Source organism: Bacillus rossius, chromosome 7, assembly GCF_032445375.1.
Source record: "Bacillus rossius redtenbacheri isolate Brsri chromosome 7, Brsri_v3, whole genome shotgun sequence".
Classification (NCBI taxonomy): domain Eukaryota; kingdom Metazoa; phylum Arthropoda; class Insecta; order Phasmatodea; family Bacillidae; genus Bacillus; species Bacillus rossius.
This window is the reverse complement of record NC_086335.1, coordinates 2,726,531-2,754,081: the sequence shown is the minus strand read 5'-3', so window position 1 is coordinate 2,754,081 and position 27,551 is coordinate 2,726,531. Positions and strand designations below refer to the sequence as shown.

Sequence of the window (27,551 nt, the reverse complement as noted above, 5' to 3'; positions counted from 1 at the left end):
CCCACCTCCCCTGCCCCACTCCCTCCTCCCCTGCCCCACTCCCTCCTCCCCTGGCCCACTCCCTCCTCCCCTGCACCACTCCCACCTCCCCTGCCCCACTCCCACCTCCCCTGCCCCACTCCCTCCTCCCCTGCCCCACTCCCTCCTCCCCTGGCCCACTACCTCCTCCACTGCCCCACTCCCACCTCCCCTGCCCCACTCCCACCTCCCCTGCCCCACACCCTCCTCCCCTGCCCCACTCCCACCTCCCCTGCCCCACTCCCTCCTCCCCTGCCCCACTCCCTCCTCCCCTGGCCCACTCCCTCCTCCCCTGCCCCACTCCCACCTCCCCTGCCCCACTCCCACCTCCCCTGCCCCACTCCCTCCTCCCCTGCCCCACTCCCTCCTCCCCTGGCCCACTACCTCCTCCACTGCCCCACTCCCACCTCCCCTGCCCCACTCCCACCTCCCCTGCCCCACACCCTCCTCCCCTGCCCCACTCCCACCTCCCCTGCCCCACTCCCTCCTCCCCTGCCCCACGCCCTCCTCCCCTGGCCCACATCCTCCTCCACTGCCCCACTCCCACCTCCCCTGCCCCACTCCCACCTCCCCTGCCCCACACCCTCCTCCCCTACCCCACTCCCACCTCCCCTGCCCCACTCCCACCTACCCTGCCCCACTCCCTCCTCCCCTGCCCCACTCCCACCTCCCCTGCCCCACTCCCTCCTCCCCTGCCCCACTCCAACCTCCCCTGCCCCACTCCCTCCTCCCCTGCCCCACTCCCTCCTCCCCTGGCCCACTACCTCCTCCACTGCCCCACTCCCAACTCCCCTGCCCCACTCCCTCCTCCCCTGCCCCACTCCCTCCTCCACTGCCCCACTCCCTCCTCCCCTGCCCCACTCACTCCTCCCCTGCCCCACTCCCTCCTCCACTGCCCCACTCCCACATCCCCTGCCCCACTCCCAACTCCCCTGCCCCACTCCCTCCTCCCCTGCCCCACTCCCTCCTCCACTTCCCCCACTCACTCCTCCCCTGCCCCACTCCCACCTAACATGCCCCACTCCCTCCTCCCCTGCCCCACTCACTCCTCCCCTGCACTTCTCCCTCCTCCACTGCCCACTCCCACCTCCCCTGCCCCACTCCCTCCTCCCCTGCCCCACTCCCTCCTCCACTGCCCCACTCACTCCTCCCCTGCCCCACTCTTACCTACCCTGTCCCCACTCCCTCCTCCACTTCCCACTCACACCTCCCCTGCCCCACTCCCTCCTCCACTGCCCCACTCACTCCTCCCCTGCCCCACTCCCACCTACCCTGCCCCACTCCCTCCTCCCCTGCCCCACTCAATCCTCCCCTGCCCCACTCAATCCTCCCCTGCCCCACTCCCTCCTCCCCTGCCCCACTCCCTCCTCCACTGCCCCACTCCCTCCTCCCCTGCCCCACTCACTCCTCCCCTGCCCCACTCCCTCCTCCCTTGCACCACTACCACCTCCCCTGCCCCACTCCCACCGACCCCTGCCCCACTCCCACCTCCCCTGCCCCACTCCCACCTCCCCTGCCCCACTCCCTCCTCCCCTGCCCCACATCCTCCTCCACTGCCCCACTCCCACCTCCCCTGCCCCACTCCCACCTCCCCTGCCCCACTCCCTCCTCCCCTGCCCCACATCCTCCTACACTGCCCCACTCCCATCTCCCCTGCCCCACTCCCACCTCCCCTGCCCCACTCCCACCTCCACTTCCCCACTCCCACCTCCGCTGCCCCACTCCCACCTCCCCTGCCCCACTCCCCCTTCCCATCCCCACTCCCTCCTCCCCTGCCCCACTACCTCCATCCCTGCCCCACTCCCAACTCCACTGCCCCACTCCCACCTCCCCTGCCCCACTTCCTCCTTCCCTGCCCCACTCCCTCCTCCACTGCCCCACTCCCACCTCCCCTGCCCCACTCCCTCCTCCCTTGCACCACTACCACCTCCCCTGCCCCACTCCCACCTCCCCTGCCCCACTCCCTCCTCCAGTGCCCCACTCCCACCTCCACTGCCCCACTCCCACCTCCCCTGCCCCACTCCCACCTCCACTGCCCCACTCCCACCTCCACTGCCATACTCCCTCCTCCCCTGCCCCACTCCCACCTCCCCTGCCCCACTCCCCCCTCCCCTGCCCCACTCCCTCCTCCCTTGCCCCACTCCCACCTCCCCTGCCCCACTCCCTCCTCCCCTGCCCCACTCCCTCCTCCCCTGCCCCACTCCCAACTCCACTGCCCCACTCCCATCTCTACTGCCCCACTCCCACCTCCACTGCCATACTCCCTCCTCCCCTGCCCCACTCCCACCTCCCCTGCCCCACTCCCCCCTCCCCTGCCCCACTCCCTCCTCCCTTGCCCCACTCCCACCACCCCTGCCCCACTCCCTCGTCCCCTGCCCCACTCCCTCCTCCCCTGCCCCACTCCCAACTCCACTGCCCCACTCCCACCTCCCCTGCCCCACTCCCTCCTCCCCTGCCCCACTCCCTCCTCCACTATCCCCACTCCCACCTCCCCTGCCCCACTCCCTCCTCCCTTGCACCACTACTACCTCCCCTGCCCCACTCCCATCTCCCCTGCCCCACTCCCACCTCCCCTGCCCCACTCCCTCCTCCCCTGCCCCACTCCCTCCTCCCCTGCCCCACTCCCACCTCCCCTGCCCCACTCTCTCCTCCCCTGCCCCACTCCCTCCTCCCCTGCCCCACTCCCTCCTCCCCTGCCCCACTCCCTCCTCCCCTGCCCCACTCCCTCCTCCCCTGCCCCACTCCCTCCTCCCCTGCCCCACTCCCTCCTCCCTTGCACCACTACTACCTCCCCTGCCCCACTCCCATCTCCCCTGCCCCACTCCCACCTCCCCTGCCCCACTCCCTCCTCCCCTGCCCCACTCCCTCCTCCCCTGCCCCACTCCCACCTCCCCTGCCCCACTCTCTCCTCCCCTGCCCCACTCCCTCCTCCCCTGCCCCACTCCCTCCTCCCCTGCCCCACTCCCTCCTCCCCTGCCCCACTCCCTCCTCCCCTGCCCCACTCCCTCCTCCCCTGCCCCACTCCCTCCTCCCCTGCCCCACTCCCTCCTCCCCTGCCCCACTCCCTCCTCCCCTGCCCCACTCCCATCTCCCCTGCCCCACTCCCTCCTCCCCTGCCCCACTCCCAACTCCACTGCCCCACTCCCACCTCCCCTGCCCCACTCCCTCCTCCCCTGCCCCACTCCCTCCTCCCCTGCCCCACTCCCTCCTCCCCTGCCCCACTCCCTCCTCCCCTGCCCCACTCCCAACTCCACTGCCCCACTCCCATCTCCACTGCCCCACTCCCACCTCCACTGCCATACTCCCTCCTCCCCTGCCCCACTCCCACCTCCCCTGCCCCACTCCCCCCTCCCCTGCCCCACTCCCTCCTCCCTTGCCCCACTCCCACCACCCCTGCCCCACTCCCTCCTCCCCTGCCCCACTCCCTCCTCCCCTGCCCCACTCCCAACTCCACTGCCCCACTCCCACCTCCCCTGCCCCACTCCCTCCTCCCCTGCCCCACTCCCTCCTCCCCTGCCCCACTCCCACCTCCCCTGCCCCACTCCCACCTCCCCTGCCCCACTCCCTCCTCCCCTGCCCCACTCCCCCCTCCCCTGCCCCACTCCCTCCTCCCTTGCCCCACTCCCACCACCCCTGCCCCACTCCCTCCTCCCCTGCCCCACTCCCTCCTCCCCTGCCCCACTCCCAACTCCACTGCCCCACTCCCACCTCCCCTGCCCCACTCCCTCCTCCCCTGCCCCACTCCCTCCTCCCCTGCCCCACTCCCACCTCCCCTGCCCCACTCCCTCCTCCCTTGCACCACTACTACCTCCCCTGCCCCACTCCCCCCTCCCCTGCCCCACTCCCTCCTCCCTTGCCCCACTCCCACCACCCCTGCCCCACTCCCTCCTCCCCTGCCCCACTCCCTCCTCCCCTGCCCCACTCCCAACTCCACTGCCCCACTCCCACCTCCCCTGCCCCACTCCCTCCTCCCCTGCCCCACTCCCTCCTCCCCTGCCCCACTCCCACCTCCCCTGCCCCACTCCCCCCTCCCCTGCCCCACTCCCTCCTCCCTTGCCCCACTCCCACCACCCCTGCCCCACTCCCTCCTCCCCTGCCCCACTCCCTCCTCCCCTGCCCCACTCCCAACTCCACTGCCCCACTCCCACCTCCCCTGCCCCACTCCCTCCTCCCCTGCCCCACTCCCACCACCCCTGCCCCACTCCCTCCTCCCCTGCCCCACTCCCTCCTCCCTGCCCCACTCCCAACTCCACTGCCCCACTCCCACCTCCCCTGCCCCACTCCCTCCTCCCCTGCCCCACTCCCTCCTCCCCTGCCCCACTCCCTCCTCCCCTGCCCCACTCCCAACTCCACTGCCCCACTCCCATCTCCACTGCCCCACTCCCACCTCCACTGCCATACTCCCTCCTCCCCTGCCCCACTCCCACCTCCCCTGCCCCACTCCCCCCTCCCCTGCCCCACTCCCTCCTCCCTTGCCCCACTCCCACCACCCCTGCCCCACTCCCTCCTCCCCTGCCCCACTCCCTCCTCCCCTGCCCCACTCCCAACTCCACTGCCCCACTCCCACCTCCCCTGCCCCACTCCCTCCTCCCCTGCCCCACTCCCTCCTCCCCTGCCCCACTCCCACCTCCCCTGCCCCACTCCCTCCTCCCCTGCCCCACTCCCACCTCCCCTGCCCCACTCCCTCCTCCCCTGCCCCACTCCCTCCTCCCCTGCCCCACTCCCTCCTCCCCTGCCCCACTCCCTCCTCCCCTGCCCCACTCCCAACTCCACTGCCCCACTCCCATCTCCACTGCCCCACTCCCACCTCCACTGCCATACTCCCTCCTCCCCTGCCCCACTCCCACCTCCCCTGCCCCACTCCCCCCTCCCCTGCCCCACTCCCTCCTCCCTTGCCCCACTCCCATCTCCCCTGCCCCACTCCCACCTCCCCTGCCCCACTCCCTCCTCCCCTGCCCCACTCCCTCCTCCCCTGCCCCACTCCCACCTCCCCTGCCCCACTCCCTCCTCCCCTGCCCCACTCCCTCCTCCCCTGCCCCACTCCCAACTCCACTGCCCCACTCCCATCTCCACTGCCCCACTCCCACCTCCCCTGCCCCACTCCCCCCTCCCCTGCCCCACTCCCTCCTCCCTTGCCCCACTCCCACCTCCCCTGCCCCACTCTCTCCTCCCCTGCCCCACTCCCTCCTCCCCTGCCCCACTCCCACCTCCCCTGCCCCACTCCCTCCTCCCTTGCACCACTACTACCTCCCCTGCCCCACTCCCATCTCCCCTGCCCCACTCCCACCTCCCCTGCCCCACTCCCTCCTCCCCTGCCCCACTCCCTCCTCCCCTGCCCCACTCCCACCTCCCCTGCCCCACTCTCTCCTCCCCTGCCCCACAACAGCCGAGTCCTGGCCACGGAACAAAGTTGGCTACAACAGGGGATGACGAAACGTCTCCACTGTGGCGAGTAACCATATATATTGCGACAATGGTTTATTCCGTTGCACTGTTCACTGTAATGTTGCTCGTATTCTGTTTTTCGTGTGTTTAAGAGTTCCTCGAGCGTACAGGGGAAACTTGCACTCGGATGACAAAGTTTTACGATGCAATTGGGATCATCACAATCAAAGACCGCCACGGCCATCATAGTCTTGTTCTTGCTCTTTTTATAAACTGCTTCCATTTTGTCGATGAATAAGTGTAGATAAGTCTGTACTCAGCGCATGATTTGACTCATGGAATATTGGCGTGACATTGAACATTACCTGTTTAAAATGATGGTCGCATATCGGTGGATAAAACCTATTGGTTCGGAAACGCTTGGCCATGCGTATGATTTTGTATATAAACTATTTAAAATGTTCACCGAGTTTCGTCGAAAAATATATTTTGGATATTGACTGGATGTGTCTGATCACCTACTAGATGCGCCTGGCTACCAACTATATGTGGTCTGGCCACCTAGTGGTCGTGCCTTTATGCTAACTGGACATGCCTAGTTGATAACTCGACATGTCAGCCACAAACTGGATGACGATTATGTGCCGGGCTACTGAATATAAAGGCTTAACTACCAACAGGATACGTCTTGTAACCTACTGGATGTGCTTTTCTGTCCACTGAATATACATGCCTGGCCACAGACTGCAGGTGTCTAGCAAACAACTACTGGATGTGCCTGTCCACCTATTATGTGCCTGGCTACTGGTTAGTCGACTGTTATGTATAACTGACTCTAAAACACATGACAAGGCATGCAAAATACTTGATTTGTCTTCTAAGAAGACTGTAGTAATGTAGAAACGCTAGTAATTGACTTGTTTGTATTTGTAAAATTTATATAAAAAAATTATTGGAATTTATGTTGCTTAGTTTCTCGAACCTGTAACGTTTATGATAATTTTAATTAAATAAGTATGCTTTTAACTTAACTTATATTTTTTGTATTTACCAAGGATCGAACATGAATCTTTCGATTCAATTCTTATATTAGAGAGTGATGTTTTTGGTGAATTTTGGAATTTTTTCCGAATTTTCAGCAACATAAGTACAGATTTTCAAGATGGCAGACATAAAGACTTACTGAAGGCTGGTTTATGTGTAACTTAAGCTACTTTTAGGATTTTGAACATGATTTATTAAAAAGTATTTATTTACATAAAATTAAAATATTTGCATCAGTCAAGGATCGAACCAAGGACAGAAACTAAACGAATCAATCCGTATATTAATTACAAATGTATTTATTGAATAATAAATAAATTCTTGATAAATAAAGTTTGGCATCAAACACTAATCTACATTTATTTTTGTCAAATTCTTCTTTGTCGAAAGATTTAATAGAATTTTGCTTACCAAGATATGGCGACATTTCATGGCTAACATAAATTACAAGTGGTTGGATATCTTGCTGAAACTAATAAGCGAATACAATTCCACTGTGCATTCTACCACAAAAATGAAGCCTAAAGCACATGAAAGATGACCACCTCCTTGGAACAGTGTTTTCTAACATGAAATAAGATCCACGAAAGCGTAAAGCTAAAGTCAGTGACATTGTACGGATCTCCAAGAAGAAAGGCTTCTTCGAGAATAGTTTTGCTGCTAATTGAAGTCCCGAACTTTTCCGTGTGATCATGTTCGCGAATCAGAGTCTAGTCCCTACTACATATAATATTTGGATACAAGCCTTTTCGTGGTGGCTTCTAGGCAGAAGAGATTCAGCCTAAGAAGTATCCCGATACATTCTGTGTGGAGAAAATTCTCAAACCAAGATATCGACGGTCCTACATCAAGTGGTGGGGCTTCCCACCTCAATTTAATTCGTGTGTAGCAGATGTATAAATCGAGAAATGCTAGTATTTTTTTTTGTACTAGTAACAATTATGTAATACATTTTTATTTGTTTTTTAGTTTTTTTCTCTAACTTGTTTGTCCTTTTTTTTCTGTGTTAGTCAAGGATATAAGGAAGGATTGAAATCGATTGAATCAATATAAAATGAAAAAGTGACTTTTAATGATTTTCAGAATTTTTTTTCGAACTTCTTGCTAATTCATTACAGATTTTAAAGATGACAGCCAGACTGCAGACCAGATGGCGGACGCACTGGCAATAAACAGGTACTGCTCTCTAGCCATAAACATTAAACTAATCGGTGGCAGCGCCCTCTAGCAGTCGACAATGAGATGGTGACCTACACCAGACGAAAACAAGGTGGACCTAATATGGCTGACATGACATCATATTGGCTGATAAAATGTCTTCCTTGGCATTAGTGGTGGGGGGTCAGTCTGCTGGTGGCTTCCGTGGAGGAAGTATCTGTCGCCATTTTTAATTGAATGACCTCACCGGGTTCTAACGTAGTACAGTTTTATAAATTTTATCACCCTAAATTTAATTAAGTATATATTATACTAATTTAAAACTATTCTCCGAGTTTTTCTAATTAATATTAAGGATTTTCAATATGGCAAGCAATTTCAAAGTGGTGGAATCATGTTTCATATAAAAATAGTAGATACTAATTATTTTTTTTAAAATATTCAACATTTGACTGAATTTATAGCTTGAAAAATACTTAAAATAAAGATGGCAGTCGTATCTACAATTGCCACATTTGTGTATGGCGACCATAAATAAAAGTGCAATGGTGTCATCATCATTCAAGATGGCCGCCTTGATGTCACAATACAAGATGGCGGTTGGCTCATCGGCAGCAGGAGCCTCCAATATATTCTACTATGTCTGTATAAAACAAAATTTTGAATCACTCTTCCCCATTGCAAGAACAATTCAAAGAATGTATCAATGCCCCGTATGAACCCAGTATGCATCACTTAATTCGGAAACTAGAAATGAATCTGATTCTTCATCCTCAATGTTCAAAAAATGTCACTGCAATGGTTGCATGCCTAACGGACTCAATGTAAAGTGTCCAGTTAACAGCAAACAGGCTCTTAAAATAACAGCAAAAACCAGTTTTGACCTTTCAGTTGAAAGAATAGTTTTCCCATTGCCGAGAAACACAGCTTACCAAATAAATTTGGAAAATTCAATTGTAAATTCAGTCAGTATTCAGTATCAAAGAATTCAATAGTATTTATCAATCTATCTCAAATCTTGTCATGACGAAATCATCCAAATGCAAAGAAATAAAAAAACAGCCAAATTTTTTATTTATAAGATCAAAAACATGTCCAACATCGACTTTGAAAAATACATTCATAAATGCATCCAGCAAAACTCTGTCAGAATGCGAAAAATCAGTTTTATAAAAAGGGCTTGGTTTCAGCATTGCTACTCATAAGATCCCTGTATTATACATAGTGTCTTATGAAGAAAGTACCATATTAAAACTGCCAGCAGTCGAACACGGCCGTCATTTCATCAACAGGTCACAAAAACCAAACATATCTTCTGGTGAACTACTAGCCATAAAAACACTGAAAGACGATTTCATCATCGTCATCCTTCCTGCTGACAAGGGCTGCGCTATAGTCATACTAAACAGAACAGACTATGACGGAAAAAAGCAACCAACTTCATTACCTCCGACAAATACATGCATTCAACAAAGACCCAACTCCCAGCATTGAACGCAAAGTGTACTAGATCCTAAAAATCGTCAGAGCTACATACCAGATCAAACCAGGTGCGCACTAACACCACACAGCATCAAGCTATTTCATATTTACTGTCTTACAAAAATTCACGAAACAGGCATACATTTACAACCTATCATTAGCTGTTGCATTTATCCAAGCCAAACACTATAAATTTCTGCTAAACATTGTTCAACCACTTGCAGGCCAGACAGACATCTTCATTAAAGATTCTGAGCACTTCATCTCCATAGTGAAAACATAAATAGTACTAACCTATACTCTTGAAATTTTGATGTTCAAAACATCTTTATGAATGTTCCTGTACCATAAAAACTTACAGTTTAAAAAAAAATGGAAAATGTCAGCACTGAATGAAAGAACAGAAATACCTTCAAAGACAATATATTTATAGAAAATTTCAAGCAGTAAGCATTTAACACATCTAACTCCTCACCTAAAATCTAGCTTCGATATGTCAATGACACCTTTCTATTCTGGTAACATGGACCCGAAATTTACAGACGTTTTCAAATTTCCTTTATTCACTCAGGTCTTCTATAGAGTTCCAATATGAAACCGAAACCGATGAGCATCTTCCTTTCCTAGGTGTTCCAGACGCCAAAGAAAACTGCAAAATCACCACATAAGTATACGTGAAATCAAACATATAGGCCAATACCTCAACTTTAATACAAACCATCCAACAAGTATTAAAAAAGAGTATTAATTATTTTCTAATAAACCGAGCTGAAATAATTTTCTCCGTAAAGAAATTATTTAAGATGTACAATATCACCTAAAAGATAAACTCATACGCACCTGACATTATAAAACAACACATAACAACCCACACGTCCTCCATCAATTAACAAATACCTGCCGAAAAACTCATATATATATATTGGTAATGCGTTATGTCCATGGCCTCTCTGAAAAAAATAATTCGATTGGTAAACAAACATTGCGGGAAGTAAAAAGTAATTAAATTTAGCTTAAGTTTCTTATAAAGTTTTTCTCTTTTTCTTGCAAACGTTTATGATTGAGTGAGCAGCTAAAAAAAAAAGCAAACTTGCGCCTAGCAGACTTGATGCAGGTTATTCGCGAGTCCCATACACAAATAGTCTAGAACTGCGGAGCAAAAAATTCAGTTCAGTGCCTTGACTGGCGCACACATTTGGAAGTGAATACAAAATCAAAGAGGCACTAAAATAACTTTCTCGTTGCGTGGCAATGTGTGTGTGCAATGCGGCCCACACGAGACTCGAGGCCAGCAGACCTGGTCCCCGTCAGTGCACAGCCGTGGGCAGTCTGCACCGCAGAGCGGTCCACCCCACTCGTGGTCCTATCCCCTCGTCACTTCGCCGTGGTCGCCACCTCGGGTCTTCTTGCGCGCCGACCACACGTCTTAGCCTCATAACAGTTGCTACACCTGTCTACTTTTATGGCATGCTCAAACATCACGCTGCACCGAATTTTATGGTACGTCTCCGATCATACCGTCAGAATAATTAAACAAACACTTTTCCACTAAACTCTGTACAATAAGAAACTGTAAGTAGACTAGTGCGTAAAACATTCGTTTTGTAGCAGAATTACAGGCAAACACAAGTTCAAGAACGTAAGTCAAAAAGGAAAAATGGACTTCAGTGTAATCATAGAATAACAAATAGCTAGAGGCGTGCCTACTCCTCAACTGTTTATGGGACTGAATTGACGAGGGGGTTGTTGCAGACGAGGCGCTGACCTGCAACGTGTGTGACCAGTCCTTCAACACGGCCAAGATGTTGATAAACCATCAGCAGAAGAAGAGGCATTTTGGGTGAGCAGTCACTCCAATACATCAAGTTTCCCTACCCTGGCAACACAAGACAACTCACATTCACTGAGAGTTACGGATTCACCACACGATATTTATTTAAACTACAATTATGGGGTGGTCAGGCCGATGACATTTTCATGAATAACAGATCAACATATCTCTATATACCGAGACTCCTTAGATAAATATTGTCATCCTACAATGTTTGTGGTTCTTTAAGCCTAATAATATTATAAATTTAAACCCAGTTTTACCCTGAAGAAAATATTCAATACTGCTACTGGGTCCGGGTGTGAAGGTGGCACCGTGGTCTGCCATCTTGGATTGTCACATCATTGTGGCCCTCTTAGATGACCTTGTACCTCGACTTTTGAAATTGACATTTGAGCTTGACCTTTAACTTTACATTGAACTTGACCCCAGCCAACATTTTGTTTCCCGCCATATTGTTTCCACCATCTTGGATTCCACCATTTTGAAATGGAGCACTTCATTCACCAATGTTCACTTTTCATTACGCATGCTATCTTGTATGTGTATGATGTCATCGTTACAATTTTCGTTATGGTCGCCATTTTGAATTCTAGAAAGTTGCAATTGTCGTTGCAGCTGCCATTCTGAATTATGATGTCATGTTCGCCATATTGGATCTGACATAATAGTCATTTTTTCGATTCTGACATAATGTGCGCCATCTTGCCATCATCTGCTGGAGGCCATCTTCTTGGATTCCACCATCTTGTTATTTATGTTCTGCTGTAGGCCGCCACCTGGGATTACTCCATCTTTATTTCTGGTGTTTGTTCCTAGAGAGTGTCAGCATCGCTCTGTCTCATGCACATAAGTTCGAAGTTCTATTATCTACCAATGCTGTTACGGTCTTTATCGACATATTAAATTTAATTTTTTTATACAAAATACATTGGAAGCACTGTGATTCTAATCATCACAGCTCTGACCTCTGGGTTCGAAAACATACACCTTTAACTGTATGGCCATCGAGACAGTTGCAAGACTGAGAATTAAATAAGGTTTATTAGAAAAATATCATACATATATTCGGACTTGTAATTGCTTTTTCAATTCAAAGGAATCATATCATCACCTGTTCGAGACAGGACCGCCATCTTTAATTTTTCTATACTCGCTACCACGAGCGCTAGTTACACATAGTACACACATCTTCAGCCAGACATAAGGTCGGTAAGTGATTCGTTAATAATGCAACACGATGGCCTTTTACATATTTACAATTTTTTTTTGAATTCATATTTTATAAATTACATATAAATATATTAAATGTCGGCTCTAAACTCAGCCTGTAAACACGAGAAGTGACTCGTTGATTATCTAACACGACGGTTTTATGTACAGCTACAATAAAACATTTCAACAACATATCTCACTACGATTGAAAATATCCTACATATGACCCGGGTCTTCATTAAAATAACATACTGTCTTTTTGCGGCTCACTTTCGTCCTTTAGCAACAGTATTGAATGGGAGAAAAAGCGGTTTTACTGTGCCAAAAACGAAAATTATAGTGACGTCAAACTTGGTTGTTATTTGGAAATTCTTCTTCAAAAACATTTACGTTCAGTGCACGTGCAGATAATCCATCCACACTGCATGAAGATGGCGACCCGTAACGAAAATTGCAACAAATGAAGTCAAGGATTTTCGCTCAGCCTCATTCAAGGAATTTACGAAGGCTTGGACCTTAATGAATTTTTTTCCTGGGCCTTTAAATATTCCTGTTTCAATTTTTTTTTCCTTACTCAAGTAAGGCATTTTCCCCTATAAATGCAAAGCATGATCTGTCCTTATCAAGAGCCTTTACAAACTGCTTCATAAGGCCCAGCTTGATATGCAGTGGAGGAAAGATGATTTTTTCTCGTTCAACTAAGGGTTTGCTAGTAATGTTTTTTTTCTCCAACGACCATGTCTTCTCTCTTAGGCCACTCTTGTCTAACCCAGTGGTGTGTTTTGTCTCTGCTATCCCAGAGGCACAAGAAACAAGGATATTTAGTGTGGCCACTTTGCTGTCCGAGGAGAAAGTTTACCATTTTTAAGTACACACAAATCACCCATTGATGTTCACGATACCTATCTTCTCCAAGACCAAAGCTATGGTGCAATATGTTTCTTTCATTATCGTTGAGTGAGCAATTGGTATTGTACCAAATTTGTTCCTATTGTGTAGAAGAACACATTTCAAACTTGGCTTTGAGCTATCAATAAATAAGTGCCAATCATCTGGAAAATATTCAGGAAGACTCACTTTTTTTCTTATATCTTGACAAAATACAAGATTTTCTTCTTGGGAGAAGAATGGTAGCAGACAATTTTCTCTTGTAAGGTAAAAATTAATTTTTGTTCTTTGTTCCAGTATATTTTTTTCCTTCGACCTAGAAGCCAGTAATTCAGAAGCTTCTATTGACAGATTAAGATCTCTGAGTTCATTAAACTCATCCTCGTTGAAACATAGAGGAATTGTTGACATCCCCTCATAATCAGCCACCTTCATTAGTATCAGAAGGGTGGTTATAGGGACAATACTCGCCCTCAGAAAGCTCTGGAAGCAGGTGAAATGCTGGGATCGGTTCTTCCTCTGAGTGAGGGACCAGGCGTCTTGCAGAGAATAAATCAGGATAAGTCCACTTGCTACGGTTGTTTCGATTGATTCCAGTATTATTTACTAGACAGAAATAAGTCATCGATGTGGTTCTTGGGTGCTCCCAGCACCATAGGTAAGCCGAATTTCAAACTTTTTATTTTCCCGTGAGTCCACTGACGTAAATGTTCCGTACAAGTTTTACAAACCTGATGCAGTGCCCAGGATTTATCCTGATCACCGAGCTTAACACCAAAGTATCCATGATAAGCTCTCTTTACAAGGTCACTGACAATCTTTCTGCTATCTTTTAATGTGTATTCTCCGCATATGTAGCAAAACACAACTTCTTCTACTGGAACTAACTTCGATCCATCCTGCACGGCTAAAACACACAAACTGACATATTTAGTTGAAGCATTGAAACGAAGACGGGATTCCCACCCTGGGGTATCCCAGTGACGAAGTGGCTTGAGTCAAGCAGGCGGTTTTACTTCTTTTTTCACACTTATCTCAAAAAGTAGAGCTGATAGAAAAAAAACTAATGTCATAGTTTGATTCAGCACCCCAAATGTAGCTAAAATCAGTTACAAAATCCTAGGCACAAAAAAAATTATTTCTTGTTGGCCTGTGTTGTAAAAAATAATGAAAATCAATAATTAAACTGAATTCATTCTAATTTATTAATTTTAATTTTTTATTGAATAATGTAATATTTTATAATGTAAATAAAGTATACAGATGAGAACTTAACATTACCATTATGCATACTTTTGAAAATTCCCTTACAAAGTTTATAAACACAATTTTTATAAATTTTTATAACTAATATTCAGAATTATCACTCACTAAATTTCTGAACGCGGCTCACACGTAATTCCCCACCCGCCGCTAGAATTCGCTACCGAAGCAGCTACACCAACTATCGAACCATTCGATTTGCATAGCGAAAGGTTAAACTATATAATGATACTTATCTGATAAAAACCAAAAGACTTGAAAAAAAAATACTCAATCCCACGTGAACCTGATTTTTGACAAAGAATTTTATTAAATGACTGCCCACTTTTTAAAATTCATTAAAAAGTTAACTCTGTATGGTTTCCATATTATTTACATCATTATAAATTATGAAGTATTAAAGGATAGATGTACTATTATAAAGTTTTATTTTTATTACTTTTGTGAATTCATGGAAATCCATTTCCTAACAAACGTTGTTAATTTATATAATTTTTAGTAAAAATAGAGGATTTAGGTCTACCTATGAAATAATCATTATACTGGACTAATCTATGTATTTAATAATATTATAGCAATACGATAAAAAATAAGGTGTATCTATATATATATGCTTAAAGCACAATTTGTATACTAATCCAGTAATTTTTATTTATTGTAATTTTAAAAAAAAAGTAAAAACATTTTCCTCACCTCAATTTTGAACCAAATTACTTTATTTTAACAGCTGCGAACTATAACCACTTCCTTAAGAAGCCTTCAAACAGTTAATGTATTATAATTATTGTTACAATACCATTATCGTTATGTTTTTTAAAACTTTAAATTACTCTTTACTGTTACAATGTTTTTAGTTTACCAAATATATTCAAGGGTAGTTTCACTATCATAAAGTTTCATTTGATACACCAATAAGTTCGGTATATCCCTTAATTTTTACGAAAGTGATTATGTATGGGTTTATGTTCAAGCACGTGGGTCTGCCATCTTCGTGTGAAAGGTTCGTTGCATGGTGCGCGCGCATAACAAAAATTTACTCTCTTCATTTTTCCATAAAGCTCCTTAAAAAGTGTAACTTAAAAATAAAAAGTATTTACGGCTTTAAATAAATTAAAAGCAAAAAAATTTTTTAAAATAAGCTTTTATTTAAACAATCTAAAAAGAAGAAAATAAATTTTTCCTTAAAAATTTTAACCATCAACTTATAACCTCATTATATAGGTACCATTTATATGATCTTAAAAGCTTGTTGCGCGATTTGTAAATTAACTAGTAGGCTACCACTTTACTATGTAAATTGATCCGCTAAGTTTATTGTATTTTCAATTTCAATTTAATTAAATACTGATAGGTAATTAAACCTCGCGACAAGCTTTTATGATCATAAAAATTGTATATAATGAGGTTATAAGTTGATAGTTAAAATTTTTAGGAAAAATTTTATTTTATTCTTTTTAGAGCGTTTGAATAAAAGCTTTTTTTAAAATAGTTTTTTTTTTCTTTTAATTTATTTTTTATTTTTTAGTTATCGCTGGCTAGGTTTCTCAGTCTGATCTCATTCAACGCATCATTCGTCGACCCTCCCAGAGCTCCGTTTAGAAGGGTAAGAGCTAATATACAACAGGGTTCGCCCAGGTGCCCTCAGGTGGTACGTTCATGACATCATATTACACCCCGATGCCACTCAGTCCTCGACACGGCCTCGCCTTGACTTGGGTGTTTGGGAGAATGCGCCACTTATTTCAGCTTGGAGCTTACTTGTGCCTGACGAAACACAGTTCCGAGTTTGATTTTGGAGTTGTCCTTTTCCTAGACAGGTTGTAGACCAATGCTGATGACGCCCATCTCGCCAAATTACACAAGTCAAACTTATTTCAGCTTGGAGCTTATTTGTGCCCACGGTCTAAGAAGGGGAGGTCTGGACACTCGCCAGATACAAGTGACCACTTGCTGTCTCCATAGTTCGTTCGACGTCCGCTATTCAACTCTAGCGCTAGGTGTCTTGCGGTGGAAATAATTCACTAGACGTTATTATAAATTTGTCAATTCTCTTGAAAAACAAACAAGAGGTAAATAATACATATACTGTACAACGATAGTTTAAAATCTAAATGTGTAAAAGTAACGAAAAAAACGTACCCGTATGTATTCATTACTATAAAAATTAGTACTCGTTATTTTCGTAGCGTTACGGTACTCGTTACTTCTGATACCGCATAACATGCTATGTTATGTTACAGCAACGAATCGAGTCGTATTGCGTACGCGTACAGTATGACGTCGCGTAAATAATAATAAATCGAATTGTAACAGTTAACAATATTTGATAATTAACAGTTTTTGTTAACCAAGAAACAATTAAATCTCATTAGAGCGGCTTTATTATATTATCTCTTTTAAGATAAGAACAAAAAACGTGAAAATACGCGATAATAAAAAACAAAACATACATACGTATTTCTAATTTGTAAAAAATTATTTCTTACGTTGTTTCTGTTCCAATCTGAAACTTTGTCTACACACACAATACCTTTAATAAACAGTAAAAAACTTGGACGACGAATTTCCAAATTATACTTTACTTAATAAACAAACATCGTTCTTTGTAACGTATGTACGTTTTAAAATTCATCGAATAATAATAATTACACTATATTTTAACATTTAAATTTAAAGAGTGAATCAAAGTACATAACTTGGCTGATTTACGTATTTGAATATCAATACCAAACCTGCATTTACAATACATTATTTACTACACAAATAAGTGCCATCGTCAGGTATTGTAATGTAAATTACAAACGGCGATTACTCCTTAACTAGTTGGAATTTCGTATCTCCGCATTTTTAAATAACAAAGGAAAGTTTAGAGCACTGAATAAAATTATTTTGGGATTATTATTATTATTTTTTGAAGGAAGAGACCGCACTCGTTTTGCAAATTTTGTATTTTAATAAATAATTGTGTATTGTCAAACTACTTACAAACAGGTATTACCTATCAGGGTTTGGCTGGTCATTAATAAAATTCATCATACATTCCATTTTTAAAAAAGTCTGGCCTATACAAAAATAAGTAGGTATTTTTAGACTACATTCATACAAATAATAAAATTTAACTTACTATTCCAATGACGTTTCCGAACTGATCTTTGTGATCCTTTTTTGTGAGAATGTCGTCTTCCACAAAATGTTTTTCGCATACATAATGGGATCTTTTAAGGACAAACTTGTCTCGTGGAATTGCTTTCTGCCACAATTGCCTAACATTATCATCATTGGGAACTCGGAATATCGCAACTTTCTCGTCCGACTTTGCTTGATAATTTTTTTTGCATCCAGGTGCAACACAATGGTTACGCATTTTCACAATTACAATAATACACGCTTATTCTCTTTACTAACAATCAATGCTCCTTGCTTACAATAAGTTCCCGTCTTCCCGCCAATGCTAATGTGGAAACCATACTACGTAACCTAATTTAAGTACCTCATTTATGAAATAATTCCTAAACTTATAAAACAAAAACACATCCAATTTAATACTGTATCGATATCTGTAGATTAATGCATTTTTAACATTTAAATGAAAATTTAAATGATTATTATGTTGAGTTGTTCATAACAACAAAGCTTAAAATACCACCGCAGAACAAGCAGCGCTACAGGTCAGCTGGTGGAGCGGAGCGGAACTACGGAGACATTAGGTGTGCCACTTTTGCATGCTGGCCTGGTTGGGAAGTGTCCAGACCTCCCCTTCTTAGACCGTGCTTGTGCCTGACGAAACACAGTTCCAAGTTTGATTTTGGAGTTGTCCTTCTCCTAGACAGGTTGCAGACCAATGCTGATGATGCCTATCTCGCCAAATTACACAAGTCAAACTTATTTCAGCTTGAAGCTCACTTTTAAATTTACTCTCAATGAGCCCTTTCATTTGATACCCATATTGTAGAAGTGCATTAAAAATAACTACTCCGCCATCTTGGATGGTCCGCCATATTGGATTTAGAATGACTCCAAATTATTTTTCGAGTTACTCTCAACCATCCCTTTCATTTGATACCCATATTGTAGAAGTGCATAAAAAAAATACTCTGCCTTCTTGGAAGGTACGCCATATTGGATTTAGAATGACGCCAAATTATTTTTCGAGTTACTTTCAACAAGCCATTCCATTTGATACCCATATTGTAGAAATGCATTAAAAATAACTATTCCGCCATCTTGTATGGTCCGCCATATTGGATTTAGAATGATGTCACACACCATATCGTGCATTGTCATCCAAACTAAACGTGTACACAAAATTTCAGCTCAATCGGTTGAAGATATCTACTTCAAAATTGAGTTCAAAGATTCCACCCGAACAAACATACATACATACATTGCAAGTTAAATAAAAGCTTTTAAAATAAACAAAATTATTGTGGGTTCAATATTTATTGACATTTCATGCATTTACGCCTACTCAACATGTCTTGCACGTGTACCCATAGTTTCGACGTGCATTGTAATTATAGTTTATACATTATTTAAAACATTTAATAAAACTGTATATATATATATAAGTGATAAGACTAAATAAATATAGTTTAAAAAACTAAAGAAACATGCTTTTAAAGATTATCAAACTAAAAAGTAAAAAATAATTTTAAAATTTAATTTATGACAATAGTATATAAGCAATACTAGTATAAATGAGAAAAAAGCTTGAGGCGCTTTGTGCCATATTTTTTGTATATTAAGCGCCCCATGCTTTTTTCTCATTTATACTAGTATTGCTTATATACTATTGTCATAAATTAAATTTTAAAATTATTTTTTACTTTTTAGTTTGATAATCTTTAAAAGCATGTTTCTTTAGTTTTTTAAACTATATTTATTTTTAACTTTTTAGTTTGATATTCTTTAAAAGCGTGTTTTTTTTAGTTTTTTAAACTATATGTATGTATAATTATCATAAGGAAATGAGTTACCGACACTACCTATTACCATCTGAGATAACTATTTGGAGTTGCAACATCACAAAGAAATGGTAAAGTCTCTCCGAATCATTTACAGTTAGATGTATGGATATAATCTTAGAATTTACCGAAAAAAAAAGAAAAGAAAAAAAAACATTTTTTTTAGGCGTGGCCGGGAGTAGAACCCACGATCTTTGAATCCGAAAGCTGACATCACAGATTGATTGATTGAAAAATTCTTTTTATTTTACATTTTTTGCACTTTACATTTCTTATACATTCATTTTTTGGCACCCCAGCACTCAGTGCTCTTTTACCAGCTATTTACATGACTATTTACTAAATTGTTTGATTTATTTACAAAAGCAGAAAATTTTAACATTAAAGGGAAAAGTTTAAAAAACCCTTCAGTCCGGCGGTTGGAGCTAAATAGCTCTATGGTCTCTTGATCTTGATGCACACATTATTCAAAATTGACACTTATTTTTATTTACACAGAATATATATTTCACTATTTACAACATAAAAATCACAATAAAAATATACATAATTATGGCACTATGGTTGGCGTCCATATCTATAACACTTTTTCACTATGGTTGGTGTCCTTAATGTCTTCCTGCTTGATTGTTACCCAGTCAGGGTGGTCTGCCAGGGTGGTAGTCTGTGATTAGTTTGTGTGGGTGTGGGTGTTGGATGTCGTGTTGTCCGATGCTGTTGATTAGAGGTGACGGGTGTTGTGCTGCTTTGTGGAAAAAAGTGTCTGCGTATTGTATTACAAGGGCGCGTGGTGATGGAGTGTTTGCGAGAGCATGGAGCTGTGTGTTGGTGACATGTTTGTATTTCCCGAGTGTACGTCTTAGGAGTTTGTTAAAACATGTATTTATCTGGTGGAAGCGGAAGTCGGGTACATGGGCAAATATTACGGAGGCATACAACAAGATGGGGATTATGTACGCCTTGAAGAGGTGCACTCTGTCCATATCTGGCAGGGGGCTGTGGGGACGGAGAATGACGGACAGAGAGTTGTATGCACGGTGGGCCCGGGCAGTGGCAGACGAGAAGTGCGGTGAGAGGCGCAGTGTGCGATCCAGTGTCACACCGAGGTATTTCACTGAGTCGCTCCACTTGATCACTGCGCCTCCCACGAACAGTGCTGGGGGCAGACGGGGGCGTCGTCGGGTGAAAAAGATTGCTTCAGTTTTGGAGGGGTTAGGAAGGATGCCCCAGGAAGTAAAATACGTTGTGACAGTGCGGATGGCCGAGGTCAGCCTGGCTTTTATTAGCAGGGGGTCATGATGGTTGACCATCAGCGCGGTATCGTCCGCGTACATGACAATCGTGCATTCGGGGGGTTTAGGAATGTTGTGCGTATACAAGGAGAATAATAGAGGTGAGAGCGTAGACCCCTGGGGTACTCCTGCAGTGATCTCTCGTGAGGATGAGGTGGACCTTTCCACTCGCACGCGGAACGTGCGGGCTTCTAGGAATGAATGAAGGATGGAGCGAAGTGCAGGGTTGACTCCCAGGAATGCTAGCTTGAGGATAAGGGCCTGGTGATGGACAGTGTCGAATGCACGACTCAGGTCTAGCAACACCATGCCAACATGGTTCCTTTGGGTGAAGTTGAGGGTGATTTGGTCGGTGACATGAGCCAATGCGTGCTGCATCACAGAAGTCGCGCGCCTTAGACCGCTCGGCTAACGAACGTAATGAAATGGGTGGGACATTTTACAGTGATGAGTCACTCACTCTTAGTCGAAAGAGTTACAGACTGATAGACAGAGTTACAGACGGACAGACAAACATACAGGTGAAGCTAATATAAAGCATGTAAATACATTATAGGTTTACGACAAATTTACACATTTAATTTACACATATTTACACAAATTTCCTTGTTAAATGCTTAAGCAATGAAAAAAATTTCTATATAGTTCTCACCGTGTGGTCACTGTTGCTTAGCAAATTTTTAATTAAAACTCGTTATGTATAGTAGGTTTGATGAAGAACAAACGAATTAGACTTCTCTTATATATAATTTAAAATAAGGTGCTATTTTCCTGTCTTCTTTCAGAATAAAACATGTGCATTAATGCCAGTAATGCAGAAAGCTAACAGACAGACAACCGATTGCAACATGACAAAGTAATATATAATAGCCGGAGCTGGGACTGGCTTCTAGATTTGGTGATTGGTACCAGTCCGCCATCTTGTATTGTGATGTCAAAGCTGCCATCTTGGATGACCTACACCTTGACCTTTGAACTTAACCTGAACCCTGGTGGCCATCTTGTATCTGCCATCTTGGATTCCGCCATTTCATTTTTCCACCATTTGGTTAAGGTTAATTCTACTACAGGTTAGGAAGAAAACGGGTTTTCTTATGGGCGAGTTTGGCACAGAGAAAAATTCTGCCGCTAGGTGCGCTGGCGTAGCGAAAGGGTAACATTTTACACACTGCCATGAGGGTGAACGTGAGAAAACCGCATTGAAGTCAAATAAAATAGTTGGTATGGTATTTAGTTATGTGCTTTTTGTTTGCAAGAATTATATTAAACAAGTCTTCCGTTAAGAACGTGTAAATTTCACAACTTTGTGCCTTTTGGGTACGTAAATAAAAGCTATACTGCGTTTATGTTTCGCCGCGAGCAATCTGCATATTATGAAGGTAAGCAAATATTTGAGGTAAGTTATGTCTGGATGAAAAAAGATGTGCTTGTTTGTGTTTTTATCGGTTTGATATCACAGTATCTATACTATTTAGTTTGTGAACGTTGTTGATTCTCGGATTAATGGAAATTAGGCGAATAATAACTAAAGTGAAGTTGAGGTCATGACCTCACTTTACCTTACTTCAGTTTACCTGCAGGTAAGCTTTGTACTTCAATTACAGATTTACTTGTTAATATAGCAAGCATAACATAAACAACCTTTCACTTGGTTATTATTCGACTGATTTCTCGGGATATGCGACAGTCTTTCCAAGCTTAACGTAATTTTGATTCATGCCACTAATACAATTTACATACCATATTCCATTATCAGTTACAGCAAGTCCGAATTTAAAATTTACGGACACAAAACGTTGGTGATTTACTAAGATATTTAAGAGAAAAATAATTGTTTTTTCAACTTTTCATCGCTTCACTGTGAAATTTGGTTTTCAAAACTATGAGTGTAGTGAGCTTGTATGGTGCACCCATCTACTTGCAGCATTTGTGCTTGTTTAGAAATTTGAAATAGGGATAAAATGTGGTAGGTAAATGGTTGTTCCTTTTGTGCTTAATCTTCAAGCACTATGTGAAGCAGGATGGAAAATATATTCAATTAAAAAAATTAAATAATTAGATCAATGCCATTGGATGTGTAGTTTAAAGGGGCGGTTCTTAACTAAACGATTTTACTATTTTTTTTTTGTAGTTAGCCTAACTCAACTGACTATTTTAATATCTCAATCGTTGTAATGTAACCAACCTAACCAACTGTCCACACCCACTATTTAAGTATTTTAAATGCAGCTTACTAAAAACCTAACCAACCATTTACACAGTATCAAAATTCTTGACATATTTTTTAAAAATTATGTTATTGTAGTTTTAACATGTAGAAACGTTAGGTTAGCTACATTAAAATTACTGTGAAATGGAGTGAATGATTGGTTAGGTTAGTTTTATGTGTATGTTGCAGAACTATTAGTTATTAAAATGGAAACGGGACAAACAAAATAATTCAAATTTTCAACCACATGGTTGCCTTCATAAGAGTGGAGAATACACCATGTAGATATGTGTAAAGGTTTTAAGTTGGATTTTTTTATATTTAATTTACTTATTTATTATGCTGTAAGTGATGGCCTCAATTTAATTATTTGTTTATTAAATTGAAATCTCATTGCAAAGTACCACACTTAATTGAAACATATAATTCTATATCCATGTAGTATGCTTTAAAATTGTGAACTTTTATAATGAAGTACCAAAGCTGTATTTTTTATGTTTCAATGGAATTTCACTGAAGTCAAAACACATGTTTTAGAGAAGTAATATAAGCAATTGTAACTATCACGTTTTAAAATTACTAGCTGATTGTTTTTAAATATATCAAATTGTGCTGGAAAAATCAGTGAAATAATATGTATGCCACAATTGATATGTCCATAAATTTGTCCCTATTTTTCATTTTCAACACTGATTACTTTCCTGCATTTCATAACATTTTTTCTGGGGTCTCAAAAATAGTTATTGAAAATTTTATAAGGCAAAAAAATTAAATTCCAATTGCAATATTGAACTTTTCCTATAGACATCACATAAGGATTAGTTAATTAGCTATTATTTGCTTTAAAAAGTCAGCAATGAATGTTTTTTTTAAAATCATACATACCTCCAATATGTTTTGGTTGACCTTTGATGTGAGAAGGTAACGAAAGCCAATAGAATTAAGTGTATGTGACAACTCAATGATTGATGTTATCATTACTCTTATTCCACAGGCTGTTGATGGTGAAAGAAACAATTCTGGCTGATATTTGGTGGATAATTCCCACGTGTCAATATACTCCAAGAAACCAAGAAGTGTCTACATAAGAAATAAAGAATCATTAAGTATTTTTAATGTTTCAATACAGGAAAATCTTTATTTTTGTTAAGTGCAGTTTATGAATAGAAGCTGTCTATAAAATTATTTTTGTGTACTTATTTAATAAAACAAGTATATATATTTAATTTACAAAATAATTTTTAATGTGTTGTGTGCACAGGATGTGAATAAATTGGCCGAGCCCATATTTCCCATTTCATTCCCAAAAATGCTCTTGGAAGTAAAAGAAAATTGTGTTCATAAATTCATTAGTGCCTCTGGTAGTTAGTCGGTAAAGAAAACAATGACAAGTACCATTATCGCTTAAATTTTGATGTGTGGAAATTTTATTATGAATAACTGCATTATGGAAATTACATAATTTGTACAGCAATTTTTAGTTACCTGCTTCATGAGAGTAACACTCATTTTCTGGAAATTTTTTGGCTGCACATGTTTATATGTTAAATTTGGGGCCATTCTTAGGCCTGCCGCTTTACTGTCATACTTCAATAGAAGTTCCAAGTGGTTCATGCATGCTGCTTCCATCCCGATCTTAAATGAAACAAATTCCGTAACAGATTTTAACAATCAAATAATCATATTGAAATGTCAGCAATTTTTTTTTTACATTTGAAAACTAACCTTAAATACACGTGATTTAAGCCATCTGTTTCTTATACAAGTGTGGACCATCAGAAATGAAATATAACTTTCTGTCGCCTGTGTCACTACATGGGTGGGTAACTGAATTACAAACGTTCTTCTCATATTTTATGCCAATACCAAACTTTTTCCACATTGAACGGTTTGTTGTTGCTCCATCACACACTACGCAGTCTACAAACAGACCAGCTGCATCTAGTTTCGCAATAGCATCCAGAACCAAATTTGTAAGGACATTGCCAGGGGCTGCATTTTTGGTGAGATACAGACCAACAACCTGGCCCCAGTTACAAATAAATGGCCGAAAGAATAGGACCAAACCATGGTCAGCATACTGAGAGAACTGTGTGTCTGTTGTATTAGAACATACATCCACTAACCCTGTGATTGTACCAGACACTGAATTTAAATCCAAATGTTGTGTTAAACTTATTTCGTCAAACGGCAGTACACCATGATGTTCAATAGTGTCTTTTCTTATAAGCAAGGATTACAGTTTACATTTAATGCACTGCAGAATATAATCTGAAATGCCACATTCTGCCTTTATACCTCGGATGTGTGTGTTGATAGTGCGTACTGTGGGAACAAAAAGAATTTTTTGTTCTTGAATATGCTTGTACAAAGAAGGGCTCTTACATCGCTTAAGAATACATTCCAGTATCCATTTATTACTAAAAGAATTTTTCTGCAACGTACAGGAATGAAAGCACTGTTTTACAGCTTCTTGCTGTTTTTCTGGCAAATTGTTTATGGCCTCTTGTAAAGCAGTAGTAGAAAGCTGTTTGTTTTTTCCTTGTAAGTGTTTTATCATTGTAATGGCAGATCTTTCTTTTAGTACCGAACGCTTCACATTTCTAGTTAGAAAGCATCTTCGTGGAACTTTAGATTTACTTATTAGTCGTGTTTTGAAGCATTTGCAGTGTAGGAAAACTTCATTTGAAACAAAGCAACATTTTGGACTAAACAAAATTCCATTGCATATTGTTGCATTACTTAATATTTTTAATGACACTTGAGGTGAGTTCATGCTGGTTATTTCTTTGATATGTACCCCTTTGCAAAACTCTATTATTTCCAACTTTCTGAGAAGTAACAAAATGCTGTCTGTAGTATGGACATAGTTAAAATTTAACCTCCTCATATTTATTTTACAATTGCAAATGTACAAACTTGGCTGAGCACTGTCACGTTCCCAAACAACTTTAATTAACAAATCTGCATTGTTCTGCTCAGATTTTCGGTAGTAGAAATATGTCAGTGAAGCATCGTTTTCTGTTTTTCTGCCCCAACCATTATCAAGAGACCTTGATATTAGCCACTGCCACACATTTTCGTTTTTTGTGGTGCTTGGGGAGCTGGCACTTTGTGGCTCTAAGCGAGCAATATTGACAGAATTTTTGTTATCAATGTTCTGTAAACAAGAATGTTCAAACATGATTATTATTTTGCTATATATTTCTAACAATAAATATTCTGAAAAATTTTTATAACTATTTGTTTTACTTCAAAGTTATATGTATGTAAAACTAAGTATGTATGTGTATTTAAAACTGTGTACATGTAAAACTGTATGTATATGTATAACTGTAAATATGTAAATGACATGCTCCATAGCCTTATGGTTTCTACCAAAAAGAAGGCTCAATGGAATACAAATAAATAAATAAAAAATAATATAATAGTACACTGTTTACCTAGTTTCATACATTGTTTTATGCTTCTGATATAACTTAAATTATTGCCAAAAACTAATGTATTCCAATTAGTAACAAATCAGAGGTGGTAATTGAGTAGTTAATAAAAACACAAGATGATTTTTTTTTAATCACACTTACCTACAGTTTTTAAGATGATCCCTTCTTTTACGAACTACTGGATCTATTACAGATTCCAATGAAGATTGTTTTGACTTCATTTACATTTGCGTATTCTTTAAAGATGTGTGTATGTATGTGTAAACCATTGTGTGATAAAATAGGATTTTCTAAGCCCAGTGTAAATTAATTTTTCAGATTGAAATTAAAATTCCCTTAAAGTTTTACTTAACAGTGTTTAAATTAACTCAAATAGGTTTTGTTTTATAGAAAAGCAAATACTTGGAAAATTATTATTATTCCTATTGTAATGCACTCAAAATCTTTAAAGAATTTCATCATTTTTTTTTCCTTCTGAATTGTGCTGGTGCCCAAGTTTTAATAAACATTGCAAATTATACTGCAATAAGGTAATTTTAAACAGACAATTATAGTCAAGTCTTTAAGTGAACAACTGAATTTCATGTTACGATTCTCAATTCTATACCTTTAATAATAAAACTTAAATGTATTTCTTTCAATTTTATGTTTTACTTAAAAGATATGAAAGAGCACTTTGCTGCCATAATTGTTTTACAGCAGATCCAATGTTCCTGAAGAGCCAAAAAATTGTGGAGAAATAAAAAAAAAGGTAAGTTAATTTCCCCTGCCATGAAGAGAAAAAAATATTTTGTAGGACTTAATGCAATAAAACTATCATAACACACACACACACAAAATTCACAGCTATGCTATAGCATAAAATCAAGTAATTAGGTATCTTGAAAACCACTGAGTACTGTGTGGTAAAAAAATTTCATTAAAAATAAAAATGCCATCAACTGTAAATGGTTTTAAATGAGATTTTGGTTACTTTGAAATTTTAAATTTAAATGGTCATAACTGCAGCAAGTATTGTGTTTGATTCAAAAATGAACTTGCACTCATCTCTAGTTTTCTTCTGTATGTCTTGCGCTGTGTCAAGTATGGAGGCAAGTTTGGAAAAATAGTTGGCACTGCAGATTATGTTAAAGTTATTTTACCTCTTGGTATCTTGATGGTATCACCTTTAACTTCGTGAACATAATATCTTAATATCATTTGTTCCTGAAATGTGTATACATAGTTGCTAATTACTTGACATTGCAGCTGTAATAACAGCTGTGTTCAACATGTATGCCACATGCCACTTCATGTCCTGTAACACTTTGTGCTCTTTAAAAACTGTGCATCTTTGAATTTGAGCACATTATTGTTCGA

The 27,551-nt window shown here is 42.2% G+C and overlaps 1 protein-coding gene and 1 long non-coding RNA gene across 2 annotated transcripts in view; both read left to right on the top strand.

Moving 5' to 3' along the window:
- Positions 1-27,551, top strand: part of LOC134533644 (dnaJ homolog subfamily C member 21) — a 398,541-nt gene that overhangs the window by 349,623 nt on the left and 21,367 nt on the right. Inside the window, exon 3 of the mRNA XM_063371171.1 lies at positions 10,840-10,927. Within this exon, the coding sequence (XP_063227241.1) occupies positions 10,840-10,927 (88 nt within the window). The remainder of the gene's footprint in view (positions 1-10,839; positions 10,928-27,551) is intronic.
- On the top strand, positions 21,813-25,988 carry LOC134533639 (uncharacterized). The gene is made up of 2 exons (XR_010075352.1): positions 21,813-21,919; positions 23,744-25,988. It is a non-coding gene; the product is annotated as an uncharacterized LOC134533639 (long non-coding RNA).